Source organism: Adiantum capillus-veneris, chromosome 20 (genome assembly GCF_014529385.1).
Source record: "Adiantum capillus-veneris isolate H3 chromosome 20, ASM1452938v2, whole genome shotgun sequence".
NCBI lineage: Eukaryota > Viridiplantae > Streptophyta > Polypodiopsida > Polypodiales > Pteridaceae > Adiantum > Adiantum capillus-veneris.
The window spans coordinates 112,236,369-112,250,300 of record NC_140950.1 but is presented as its reverse complement, the minus strand read 5'-3'; the positions used below and the strand labels follow the sequence as shown (position 1 = coordinate 112,250,300).

The window sequence follows — 13,932 nt, the reverse complement described above, 5'->3', positions numbered from 1 at the left end:
TGAATACTCTAGATGCACTGTTGGGGATCTGCTACTGCGGCAATACTGCGGCTTGTGTTGGATTCTGAAAATGCCAGGTTGGTCTACTGCGGGTTGGTCAATGCGGCGACGGGGAGTTGCGGTCCGGCGAAGCTAAGGGCTGAAAGCTGAAACGTTGATGGCTGTGGGCTGAAAACGTGAACTGCTGATGCTAAAAATGGTGGGCTGAACTGTTGAGAACACGTTGGGGAGCCCGACCATTCACATGACCATAACTCTTCATGAGACTCATCTAGATCTAGATGATCATTAGAAACTTGGGGCACGTACGTGAATTTTCTTGTTTATGACACTAATAGAAGATGTGGGTTCTGTGGATTCTTTGGGTGCTTTCTTAGGACAATCTCTTTTAGTGTGATACTGAAAACATCTTGCTTCCTTCAAGACTTAACCAACCTCCTACTATTCCTTGTGCAGATTTTTCATCATGTATCAACTTAGGGATTTCCTGAGTTTTAGCCTTTCCTTTATTATCAATGCTATGTGAAGAATTCTGTGCTCTAGGTGTAGTGGAAGAGTGAGAAAACGAAGAATTACCGTTGTTCTTATCATTGTTCTTACCATTTTGTTGGTTCCAAGGGGTACTTAACTTGTCCTCCTCTGCTTACCTTTGTTGTGTTTCATTTCTTGCTCGAAAGCGATTATGACAGCGTCATTGTAGTCGGTGGGTCGGAAGACTTTCACGTCGTATTTGATGTACTCGTCCAAATCAAAGAGGAAAGCTTCCTTATGAATCGCATCTGACTTGCACAATTGAACACCTATCCGCAAAATACAGCTAGAAAAAGACATTATGAGAGTGCCATTTTGCTTGAGGTCTCTCTAATCCTCGGTTAACGATCCAGGTACTGCGGTGGCATAAAACCCAAATTTTCAGAGAAAAAATTTGAGAGAGTTTCTTTAGGTTCTTTTCTTGAGTGGTGATACAGAACACTGCCAAAGAGCTCTGATACCAATGTTATGTGCAACAGAAGTGATTGATGGTGAATGCTCAGGATGAGTGCTCAGTCTGTACTCAAGGTTCCTTTTACTGAATGAGAGAGTTCCTTATACTTCATGAGAGATGTGCAAAGACTAGAGAGAAAAGAGAGAGTGATACTGTGAATGAAAGTTGAGAGAGAGAGAGAGAGAGGGAGAGAGTAGAAGAAGAAGAAGAAGAAGAAGAAGAAGAAGAAGTAGAAGAGAATTTTAACGTCGTAGGAAACTATCCCAAGAGGCCTTAAAGATCTATCCTACGAGGAGAGTTGAACTCAAGACTTGTTATTCAAGAGGGAAATTGCATAACCAACTTACCACACTTGGGTGATAGAAAGGTTATACCATTTTCCTCTTCTTATTAGCGCACACACACACCCGAGAAGAAGAGAGTTTCAACGTCGTAGGAAACTATCCCAAGAGACCTTAAAGATCTATCCCACGAGGAGAGTTGAACTCAAGGCCTGTTATTCAAGCGGGAAAAGGCATAACCAATCTACCACACTTGGATGATAGAAAGGTTATACCATTTTCCTCTTTTGATTAGCACGCGCGCACACACACACACACACACACACACACACACACACACACACACACACACACACACACCCGAGAAGAAGAGAATTTTAACGTCGTAGGAAACTATCCCAAGAGACCTTAAAGATCTATCTGACGAGGAGAGTTGAACTCAAGACCTGTTATTCAAGAGGGAAATAGCATAACCAATCTACCACACTTGGGTGATAGAAAGGTTATACCATTTTCCTCTTCTTGTTAGCACGGCTTGAAACCCCCCCCCCCCCCCCCCCCCCCCCCGCGAGAAGAAGAGAATTTTAGCGTCATAGGAAACTATCCCAAGAGACCTTAAAGAGAGGACTGACACCAGATGGGAGCTCAAACCCCCTCCAAGGGCCCCCCTCTCTATATTTCTAGAGAGGTATTTTCTTTAGATTGCACAAATGCTGATCTTGGATGCTGAGATAACGATGGGATCTTGCGGTAGATGCTTGGATCTGTGAGGCCGAACATGTGGAATGATAGGGATTCTTGCTCGAATCTCCAACTTGGGCTTGATCCAAAGAGGGAATCTTGAAAACTGAAAACGCTAGTACCTCAGGCTGAGTTCTGCAAATTGCTGTCGATGAAGGGATGGTGAAGGGCTGAAATCTGCTGAAATTGCTGGGTACTGATGCTGGGAAACGGTAGGTGTTGAGGGTACTTGGTCCTTGTCCTGCAGGTCTTACTTGCCTGGAGAAGTGGCCCTCTAGGGTCGCTTATATACCAAATTTATGTTGGGTCGAGCGGTGCCACAACCGACCCTCCACGACCTTGCAAAAAATGCTAAAATGTCACTTATCAATAAGTTGGTGAACTACTAATAAGCGGTGCTTCGCATGCAGATAAATGTCCAGGCTGAGTACTAATGCAATTGTGCATACTTGTATCGGTGCGGGCTTGGTGGTATGGGACACCAGCCCTTGTGGTAGAGGCTAGCCCGTTGGTTGGAGGCTCCTAGTAATGTACAATGGAAGTGATTTATGGTAATAACTCAAGATGAGTGCAATGTCTACCCAAGGTTCCCTTTGCCTCATGAGAAAGTTGCTTTTACTTCATGTAGATACGTGCTCTAATAACTTTGTTGTTACGTGCAAAAAGTTCTATTTAGAATGCTTGTTAGGTGAAGTAAACTCTCAGACTTACAATGATTGTGATCTTTCAATGCAAGAGGTTATCTTGAAACATCAATACTTTTGTAAGTCTTTTGGTTTCAAGTGCCAGCCTAAATTACCTTTTTTATATACCGTTTGGAAGTTCCACAAGAACCTTATAAAGCCTAGATTTATAGCTGCTTCTTGTAACACCTCTTTGACCGAGGTTTCCAAATGGCTTAGTTATTGTTTCAAAGCCATTTTACCTAGCGTAAATGAATTGTGGAAAAATATGCTAAAGGAAGCAGACGTACCTACCATGATTCAGTAGGTGTGATTTCTGTTTTAAAGTTTTTGAACTCTTAAAGAAGCCTTAAGGAGAAATCTTCTCCTTTATGTCTCCAAACTTTTGACTTTACAACGCTATACACGAAGCTAAATTTGGAGGACCTTAAATGTAGAGTCAAGTCTCTTATTTCAAAAGTTTTTGTGTAGAAGCTTGAGAAGGATAGGTACAAGGCATTGCTAGTAGAAAAGTCAGCCTTGAACTTTGACTACTTATGGTTGAAAAGTAAGAATATAGATGTAGACAAAGGAAGAAAGAGATTTACCAGGATTGTAGATGACATTGACATCATATCTTGGTTAGATTTTCTTTTGGACAATTTATATATAACCATTGGCGACTCTCTTTTCAAGCAAACAATTGGTATTCCTATGGGCACGAATTGTGCTGTTTTTCTTGCTAATTTCTATCTTTTTACTTACGAGTTTGATTTTATGGAGCGTCTTGTCCTTGTTAACACTTGCCCAATATTTTTGCACAAGCTATGCAATGTAAGACGCTTTGTAGATGATCTTTTTGTCCCTGACATTTCTTCTTTTCAAGATTTTATGTACTTGAATTCGAGTTCTGTAGGCGGAGGAATTTATCCCAAGGAGTTTTGTGAACTTAACTGTACCACAAATAGTGATTGTTGTGTCTTTTTAGACCTTAAGATTTTTCAGACTCCCTTGAGATTAGAAACAGATATCTATGATGAGCGCCTTGAACCAGAATATGCCAATTTAAATATCATCCGCATGCCTCACACTTCTTCGAACATTTCTCTTTTAGCTAAGTATGGTGTCATTTGCTCTCAACTATTTAGATTTTCTCGTCTTTGTTTAAGTAAATCTGCTTTTGTTGTTCAATCTTGCCATCTTATTTCTTTTCTAGTTGAAAAAGGATACTCATTCAAAAGAATCATGAAAAAGGTTCTGTAAGGTGCAATAGAATGAATGTTGAACTTTGCTCAAGATGAGTGCTCTGAACTGTGCTCAAGGGTTTCTTTTACTTACGGAAGGGAGAGCCTTCCGTTCCTTTAGTGAGAGTGCAATGGACACAAACAAAGTGGATGAACACTGTGAATGAAGGTGCTGAGATTGAGAGATAGAGAGAGAAGAATACGACACCAGAATGTTGTCAAACCCTCCTTCGAAGGCCCCACTCTCTATGGCGAGAGCGGTCTACTTATGATTGCACAAATCTCTACAATGCTTGGACTTGATGACGATGTCGACGATGATGAGGACGACGACGAGACGGGCTGAAATCTGAAAATGCTAATGGCTGAAATCTGCAAATCTTTATGTGCTGAATTTTGACTCTATGTCGGTGACGATGCTGATGGCGACGATGCGAGGACGACGCGCTGAAAACGCAGATGCTGAAATCTGCGTTTTCCGAGCTGAATCTACAAACTTCGCGGGATCTGACCGTGCGGCGAGGATCTGTTGCGGGAAGGTGAGATCTCCGAGGTTCGGGGTTCTACTGCGGAATCTGACTGCTGAAAACTGAAAACGTTGAGTCTAGGGCTGATTCTGTTGTGAAGATTTGCAAAAACGCCAAGCTTGATTTGCAAACCAAAAACGCTAGGGCTGAATTCTGTGCTTCTGCAAAAATGCTAGGCTTCTGCTGTGTCTTGCTGTCGCCGGGTTGGTCTGCAATGCAAAACGCTGGGGCTGATCTGCAATGGAGAAAAACACTGGCTGTCCTTGGCTGAAAACACTAAGTCTCTTGTCCGGGGAGGAGGGGGGGTGTGTGTCTTGCTGAGAAGGTGCACTGTTGGATGTCAGGTCCTTGCTGCCTCTTCTGCCAGAAAGTGCTAGCGCTGGGTTTCTATTTATACAACTTAGCAAAATTGCCCTACCTACTTTCCAACAAAAGTCACTTAAAAATATTAAGTGAAAAATGTCAAAATAGGGAAAATAGGTCTATGCTCTTTAAAAATGCTACTGATGGGTTCTGACTGTAATCTGATGATCATGCTATGTGCAACCAGAGGATATGCATCTATTCTAAGTGTTTGGACATGCACGGTTTGCGAACAGACTCACAAAAGTGCCAGATCACTTCCTATTCTAGACCGACTTGACTGACTGAACCCTTGTCATGCTGTAGCTTGTCCACGGACTCATAGGGTTGGACACATCCCCTCCTTTTCAAAGTGAGGTATTGGTATCGAACTGCATAGCGTCGAGGGAGATCGCCAATAGCATCCGGAATTTTGGAAAGGACTCTTCGTCGGCCCACTCTGATGAGTGGGTCGTGCGATACTTGAATTTCAGAAAGGTCTGCAAAGTCTTCTTCTTTGGGCCGCGTCGAAAGTGACACAAAGTCATCTTCAATGCTTCCACTTCGTCTAGAGTCATGTGTCTACCTTCTTCAAGAATCTTCGAGGTTGAAAATTCTTGAAACCACTTCCAACACAAAAACATGAACATACCTATTCCATGTAAAGTGAATGGAAAAAATCTCGTCTTTCGCAAAGACTGTGCATGCAATGTAGATGAACGAATAGACGGTGTGCCAAACCGTTCACCACACACATGCAACAATGAGATCCATTCTTGTCTTTCTGATCTAAATCAATCAACTGTGGCAATTCACAATGGAAATGCCTATGCTTGATGCTCAATCTTTCTTGTGCTCTTTCTACGACTGTGTCGTGCCAAGGAAGAGACATGAAATGTGACTTCCTTGAATGCATATTGTTCAGCTTTTCATGAATAATCCGCATACATTCGTGCTCATTCATGAGGGAAACGTGCTCAACGTACAATATGTCATGCCTAAGAAAAGGGATCACATAAAGACGCTGACTAAAATACAAGAAACGATCACGAATGAAACACTTCAACAATGCGTGCTGACGAATCATGCGAACACATAGTACTTCCTGTGAGGGTTCTTTGGTCCTAGGCTCGAGAGCCAAGATCGGTTCGTCGTGTTTGATCGAAGCTTCTTGTGGGGGTGTTGTGGACCTTGACTGGAGAGCCAAGTCCGGTTCTTCGTGATTGATCGAATCTGCAATGAGGTTAGCTTCGCTAGAAAACGCTCAGTTCAGTTTCTTAAGTCTTAATCATGAGTTTAAGTACTTAATAAAGGATTAGCACCTAGAATCTTTACAAGGACTTGGGTGTGTGACCGCAACAAGCAAAAAAAATTTCTGTGGTTCTTGTGGTACTTTCCTTGAGTGATACAGAACACTGCCAAAGCTCTGATACCAATGTAAGGTGCAGCGGAATGAATGTTGAACTTTGCTCAAGATGAGTGCTCCGAACTGTGCTCAAGGGTTCCTTTTACTTATGGAAGGGAGAGCCTTCCGTTCCTTTAGTGAGAGAGTGCAATGGACACAAACAAAGTGGATGAACATTGTGAATGAAGGTGCTGAGACTGAGAGAAGAATACGACACCAGAATTTGTCAAAGCCTCCTCCAAAGGCCCCACTTTCTATGGCGAGAGCTGTCTACTTATGATTGCACAAATCTCTACAATGCTTGGACTTGCCGACGATGTCGACGACGATGGTACGGGCTGAAATCTGAAAATGCTAATGGCTGAAATTTGCAAATCTTTATGTGTTGAATACTGACTCTATGTCAGTGATGACGATGCCGATGGCGACGATGCGACGACGACGCGCTGAAAACGCAGATGCTGAAATCTGCGTTTTCCGGGCTGAATCTGCAAACTTTGCGGGATCTGACCGTGCAACGAGGATCTGTTGCGGGAAGGTGAGATCTGCGAGGTTCAGGGGTTCTACTGCGGAGTTTGACTACTGAAAACCGAAAACGTTGAGTCTAGGGCTGATTTTGTCGCGAAGATCTGCAAAAACGCTGAGGTTGATCTGCAAACCAAAAACGCTAGGGCTGAATTCTGTGCTTCTGCAAAAACGCTAGGCTTCTACGATGTCTTGCTATCGTCGGGTTGGTCTGCAATGCAAAACGCTGGGGCTGATCTGCAATGGAGAAAAACGCTGGCTGTCCTTGGCTGAAAAACGCTAAGTCTCCTGCCCGGGGGGGGGGGTCTTGCTGAGAAGGTGCATTGTTGGATGTCAGGTCCCTATTGCCTCTTCTGTCAGAAAGTGCCAGTGCTAGGTTTTTATTTATACAACTTAGCAAAATTGCCCTACCTACTTTCCAACAAGTCACTTAAAAATAATAAGTGAAAAATGTCAAAAATAGGGACAATAGGTCTATGCACTGTAAAAATGCTACTAATGGGTTCTGACTGTGATTTGATGATCATGCTATGTGCAACCAGAGGATATGCATCTATTCTAAGTGTTTGGACATGCACGATCTGTGAACAGACTCACAAAAGTGCCAGATCACTTCCTATTCTAGACTGACTTGACTGACTGAACCCTTGTCATGCTGTAGCTTGTCCACAGACACATAGGGTTGGATGTGTCACGTGACAGGTTCGTTCATTTTTGCATCGTAGTAAGTTTATTTTTAATGTTTCTTCCTTTGGAATGCTCAAGATAATCATTAGTAAAATCAATAGAAGTGGGGAGCTAAAAAGCCAACTTATTGTTTGGTTAAATAACACCTTATGTTGTTGTTTTGATCTTTAGCGCTTCTAGTATTTTTACTATAGCTTGACAAATGCTAGCCTTTATCATGGCTGAGTATGCCTATCACCTCCGGAGGGTGATAGAAACTCAGCTCGTTGGTTTTGTAGAGTACGTTCAAAGCATGAATGACCTCTATATAAACCTGCACCTAATCTTGGGCACTGACGACGTGAGTAGGGATGTCATAGCTGTTGTCCAAGCTATGCATGATAAAGGTGATAATCTTATTCTTCCTGTTTGGACAAGCAGCGAAGTTGAGATTACATATTGTCAAGTTTGATTCTTTGCTCTTCGTAGGTTTGTAGTAGTACTCATTTTTCGATTTTGTATTTAGCTTACCTGAGGACTTAAGAATGTGTTCCTTTAGAAGTTGTTGTGTGAAGTTTGATTTCTAGGATTAAGTTTTTAAGATGTCTTATTCTTTTTTGCTTAAAGTTGAGTACTTGTTTTAAGCCAAGTAAGTTGCGTCAACTTATTTTACACATACCTTTTCTAAAAACATTTTTAAGTTAATAAAATGTTTTGTTTTATCTAGTTTTGTTTCGTAGCAAACTAAGTGATTTAGTTTGTTTGTTTGTTTGTTTTTGTTTTTCTTTTCTTTTCTTGTGTCCCTCGCTTTTATAGTTTTATGAGTGCTTTATTCCCTCTTATAATTCGTGAGTTCAGACTATTCTGAACTTATGAAGGTATATATAGAGAGAAGAGAGTGCGTGGTGGGCCTTGGACGCAGTGGATTGCTTTCCTCTGTGACGAATGGCTCCTTAATCGTACTTTGGACTATGGTGCTTGCTTAAGGTTTATAGAACCGCATGTGCTCTACTTGGCCACCTTCACTAGATGTTTGTTCCCATCTTATGTCACTTGTGTTGCATGTGACTTGTGTTGTTATTCTTACACATGTATTTTTCTTTGTATCTCATGGTTTTCGTATGTTTAGCTTGCTTGCTTGTATGCTTTTGTGTGTAATGCTTGTGCTTGTGGGTTTGCATGGTGTTTGGGGTGAGTGTGTTGTGCATAGTTGCTTGTGGTTGAGGTGGGTGTGCGTGTATGTTTGCCTGTTCTGTGTTTACTGCTTGTTCTTCTTTTTGTTTTTCCTCATGTTTGATGGGTGATTTAGGTTTGATTTAGTGGGTGTGGGCTAGTGGGTGTGTTGGCTGTTTTTGACTCGCCTTCAGGTTTGCACCATATACTGCGTCTGCTTGCAAGATGAAGAATGTCAGAGCCCTGTTGATCATTGCCAACGATGACTAAAGGCAACTACCTCTGTCCTGAATTTTTGGTGTAGAGTCTTCTTGCATTGGTGATGTCTCTTCTACCGGGACGATTGAAGGCAGCCTCTCTCTTGGATTTTTGGTGCAGAGTCTTTTTGTATTGGTGATGTCTCTTCTACTGGGATGTGCTGTCGTATACAGCCTTGGAGATAATCGGCAAAAACACTAGGCTGATATACAAGAGGATGCTGAAAAGGCCAAGGTTGATGTGGAGCTAGTGGGTGCTTGTGTTGCTGGTATTGGTACTGGTACTGCAAGTACTCAATGTTTGGAGAGGTGATCCCTAGGGTGATGGGGTCTCCTATAGAGGTGCAAAAGTCTGGGTCGAGCTGGTGAATAGCCAGAAGGTAGCCCACAAATTTTAATAATACTGCTAATATGTCAATTATGAATAAGTTAAAAACCCATTAATAAGAGGTGGTTCCTATGCAGATACTACCTAGGCTTGGTACTAATGCTTCTGTATGGGAGCCTTCCGAGAGCCTACTTCTGGTAGACATTGGCTATGCTCATGTGCAATCAGAGGGTATGCAACACTACTCTAAAGTGCTTGGACATGCACGCCCTGCGTATAGGCTTGCAAGGGTCGAAAACACTCCCTGGGTTGTCCTAAACCTAGAAATAGGAGTTACAGCTTGTCCCACATGCACATAGGGCTATATGTGCACATGACATTCCCCCCTTTTTATGGTGAGTTATTGGTATTGAGCTGCATGGCTACCTTGTAGTTTGCCTATAACTCTAGGAAAACCCATTAATAAGAGGTGGTTCCTATGCAGATACTACCTAGGCTTGGTGCTAATGCTTCTGTACGGGAGCTTTCCGAGAGTCTACTTCTGGCAGACACTCGATGTGCTCATGTGCAGTCAGAGGGTATGCAACTACTCTAAAGTGCTTGGACATGCACGTCCTGCTTATAGGCTCGCAAGGGTCGAAAACGCGGGTTGTCCTAAACCTTAGAAATAGGAGTTACAGCTTGTCCCACATGCACATAGGGCTATATGTGCACATGACATTCCTCCCTTTTTATGGTGAGTTATTGGTATTGAGCTGCATGGCTACCTTGTAGTCCGCCTATAACTCTAGGAAACTATGAAGAAATCTTTGTTGACCCACTCTGCTACGTGGGTCTCGTGATACTTGAATCTTCAAAAGAATTGCAATGCTTGCTTCTCTGTGCCGCACCTAGAGCGATGAAGAAAAACCTACTTCCGCTCCATGTCTTCAACTTTGTCTGCGATCTCATGTGCGTCCTCTTTAAGAATCTTCGTTGGGCAATCTTAAAACAACGTTAACCAGAACACAAAAAAGGTGTGTGTTGACCCGAGTTAGGCAACCACAATTTCATAGACACATCTTTTGCCTTAAAATGATTGGAAATGGACTATGGATCCTAAAGGACTGAGAGTGAAATGTAGATGAAAAACGTGACGAGGTGTCATACTTTTGAAAGAGTCCGTGCAAAAGTTGTGATGTAAACTTGACTTTTTGATCTAAAATAATCGGCTCTAGCAAACCACGAAGGTAATACCAATGCTTGATGGACAAAGTGTGCTAATGCTTGTGCTGTGACTATGTCTTGCCAAGGAATGAGCATGCAAAACTTATTGACACGATCAACAATGATACAACACGTTGTATTCCTCGGGTGCAATCTTTCTATCTTTTCTAATGTGATCTTAATTCTTCTGTGCTCACCCGTTAGTGAATCATGTACATCGTGCAATATGGCCTTCCTACACACAAAGATTGTGACGAAATACAGGAGACTGTTACGAATGAGAGACTTGAAAAATGCATACTGAATTTTCATAGCCAAGATCTGTTTGCGTGACTGATCGTATCTGCAATTGGGTTAACTTTAGTACGAACAAGGCTATCCTAAACCCTATAAATATGAGTTAGAGCTTGTCGCACATGCACATAGGGTTATGTGCACGTGAATATCAAAGACAGAAATAAAGCTTTGCGGTTTCTACAACAATTATTACAACATTTATTCTCTTGCCATTACACTAAAGAATCTAAAATTTCTTGAGCAACGACATTTTTGAGCTATGCAATGGTGGAGTTTGTTGTCTACGAAACCTCATTCTCCGAGGACATGGCAAGCTTTCAAGAATATCTATGCTCGTAGTTACTTCACATCTCTCTTTGAGTACAACTCCTTCCAAATGTAGATGGATCTTAGCGACACTTTGGGGGATTGCAATGAGAGAAAATTTAGTAGACGACATAGTCTTGCTAAGTATGAATACTTTGTCAAAAGGAGAGGTAGAGAGGCTTCCTAAATAAGTGAAGCACTTAACAAGTAAGAGGGATACATGTGCTAAATATGAATACTTGTGTTAAAAGGAGAGGTAGAGACGCTTCCTAAGTAAGTGAAGCACTTAATAAGTAAGAGGGATACACACGTGGCTTGAGGAGAGATTGTTTGCATGAGGAGGGGTTGTTTTTGAAAAAGGGATCACGGTGCTGTAGGGAAAAGGATGGGGGGCTGGATTTTTAAAATCAAAGGTTCTAATACTGTTTGTCATGTCCATATTTGACAGGTTTGGCATGGGGAATGGATGAAAATGCTCTAAGGGATGCTTTTGTTGAATATGGAGAAGTGGTCGATGGTAAACACTTTTGCCTTCGGCTCTGGGGTCAGTGTGATTGGTCATGAATGTAGTCTCTGTGCTGTGAGCTAGTCTTTTTGCAATTTTGAAGTTGAACTGCTTGCAAAACGTATATATGTGTTTGTTTAATAATGCTTGTTAGAATCTCAGTGCTGTGGATTGAGTTTATTCATGGTAATGAAGGTTGTGGGTCGTAAGGGTCCATTTGCATGGAGGTAGTGGTTACCCCAACCTAGTCTCTAGGGAGGGATTCTGGGGTTCACCCATGGATGGGGTTTGTTAAGGTTACTGCACTAATCGAGTGTTCCACTCTGTTGCAGAAAAAGTGGTCTGAAAAAATTTGCAAATCTGGTAAAGGGATCAGATGAAGTAGATTGTTTCTTTGTTAGTGCATTGCTACAACTTCGTTTTAGCACTTCACTTCATCATAACTGCATAGTCTTTGTTTGAGCAGTAAATTTTAAAAATTATATGTGCTGTCCACAGCCAAGGTGGTTCTTGATCGGGATTCTGGAAGATCCAAAGGGTTTGGATTTATCAGCTTTACCTGTACAGACCATGCACAAGCAGCCAAGGACAGTATGGATGGAAAAGTAAGTTGATCAAAGCTAGTGATGTTTTTCTATTTGGCTGGTGATTATTGAAGTTGCATCATCTTGTTTCTCCAGTTGCTCAATGGAAGGACGCTGCGTGTGAATTTTGCCATTGAGAAACAGCGTGTCTTTGGGAATTTTGGAGGATATGGAGGCGGAGACTCTGGTGGAAACTCCAGTTTTAGCAGCGGGCAACCTCTGAGTAATAGCAGCTTTGGTGACTCTACTAGCCAAGGAAATGACAACTATTTTAGTAACAACACATTCAACCAGGAAACACTGAACAGTGTTGGTGGCAACAATGAGAGTGGCGATGCATCGAAAATGAAAGATGATTTTTTTGGTGAAGACGCATTTGATGAGGTTGGGGATGATGCATTTGGAAAAGATGGTGACTTAGCGCAGGGGTATAAATGAGGACCTACAAGGATGTGACGCTCTGACAAAAAGACCATCACCGTTTGCAAATTTTGCTGTAAATGACATGAAGACTAGGTAGAGTGAAGCAGCAAGTTTTGTTATGATCGTGTGTGAAGCGCAGCTGTTGAAGGCTGGTCTGTATAGTAGTTTTAGTAGTTTTCCACCAGGCTCTTACAGTTGCTACATAATAGGGGAATATGAAGCTAGGGTTGTTCTTACAGGTTGATTTGTTAGACTTTACCATCTTTTTTGCATTACATTCTTAAACAAAATTTAATGTTATGTCATTGTGTATCACAGATTCACAAGCTCAATGCTGTTAACACTCATGTATTATGAATCTTTGATGCAGTGGTTCACGCCAGTATCTTCGTGTGCAATGTCCTTTTTGCATGTGTTTTCATTGTCTTTTGTGAAACAAGGAGGGCCAACATTGCTCCGTTCTGTATGAACGAGATGTAGAGCAGCATACGTGAAGTGTTGATGAAAGTATCTTACATCCTGTATGATCGCAGGGCAATAGGAATGGGCAATCTGTGTATGGTGCAAAGTGGAAATCACGTATTGGACTGGACAGGGGCATCAAGGATGCAAGACAACAGGGGTGGACGGAGAAGAACCGTGCAGGCCCCATGTTGTCTTGGCTAATGATGTCTTGAGCCTTGAATGATACAGTAAGCATAGCTGCAGGGTCCTGTCAACCAGAATTTCATGTCTGGTCTGTGATTCTACTGAAAGTCCGAAAAAAAACGTGTTAAACTGGATTCTGGCTCGGCCACACATGCAGGTGCTGATCAACGCAGGCATTCAGCAGATCATGATTATATCGGCCCAGTTTGTTATCCTGTCTTAGTAACTCTTTGCGGACTATGATGCTGTGGTCTGTACTTAATTGTAAAGAGGAATGCGACCGAGGGATTGTGCTGCGGTGCTGTTGTTTTGGGCGCCTCACAAGAGCCCTAGCCAGTTATACTTACGGTCTTACAGTGGAGTTTTCTGGCCTCACGTAGGTTTATACATCTTTCAGTGCTAGGGTCACCACACAGGCTAATGGGCTCCAGATAATTCTCTGTCAATGTCGACGAGTACTGGATCAAAACTACTAGTATTTTTGGATGTGAAACTTGTCTCACAACTACCTCTAAATAGGCTCAGTTTCTGAGTATCTATGTCTTGGAAGAGGGCAACCGTAGAGATCTTTGCCAATAGTTGTGCTAGTTGGATAGACGAATCTGTCTATTTCTAAGTTTCTTGTTCTGAATTTAATAGCCCTGACTTGTGTGGCAAGCCATTTGTATGCGTAGGGAACGCTAAATTGTTGAGCTCTTTGTTAATTACCGCACTTAGTGAAGACTCCGAACTTCACAAAATGGGTAATAGTAGCCCTGTTTTGCTAGTTTTGCACTACGCAAATCAGTTTATCATGCGTGTATGATTGAGATGAGGAGCTTTCAGGC

At 42.2% G+C, this 13,932-nt stretch overlaps 2 protein-coding genes across 2 annotated transcripts in view; both read left to right on the top strand.

The window, feature by feature from the left end:
- Window positions 1-12,695, top strand: part of LOC147433099 (uncharacterized) — a 50,048-nt gene extending 37,353 nt beyond the window's left edge. The window contains exons 2-4 of the mRNA XM_086492800.1: window positions 11,394-11,462; window positions 11,949-12,055; window positions 12,131-12,695. Coding sequence (XP_086348926.1) covers window positions 11,394-11,462; window positions 11,949-12,055; window positions 12,131-12,472 — 518 coding nt within the window. The 3' untranslated portion in view covers window positions 12,473-12,695. The remainder of the gene's footprint in view (window positions 1-11,393; window positions 11,463-11,948; window positions 12,056-12,130) is intronic.
- Window positions 3,306-9,731, top strand: LOC147433100 (uncharacterized). Its single transcript, XM_086491496.1, has 4 exons — window positions 3,306-3,923; window positions 7,415-7,528; window positions 9,274-9,444; window positions 9,621-9,731. Exons 1-4 carry the CDS (start codon window positions 3,384-3,386, stop codon window positions 9,729-9,731), a joined length of 936 nt encoding a protein of 311 aa, XP_086347622.1. The 5' UTR covers window positions 3,306-3,383.
- Window positions 12,696-13,932: the final 1,237 nt, after the last annotated feature.

What these genes read in the sequence shown, in the direction of transcription:
- LOC147433100 (XM_086491496.1), top strand. Translation starts at nt 3,384, where the DNA reads ATGGGCACGAATTGTGCTGTTTTTCTTGCTAATTTCTATCTTTTTACT. An exon ending in TCAAAAGAATCATGAAAAAG is followed by an intron (nt 3,924 to 7,414) that starts GTTCTGTAAGGT and finishes GTCACGTGACAG; the next exon opens with GTTCGTTCATTTTTGCATCG. An exon ending in GGGTCGAAAACACTCCCTGG is followed by an intron (nt 9,445 to 9,620) that starts GTTGTCCTAAAC and finishes GTTCCTATGCAG; the next exon opens with ATACTACCTAGGCTTGGTGC.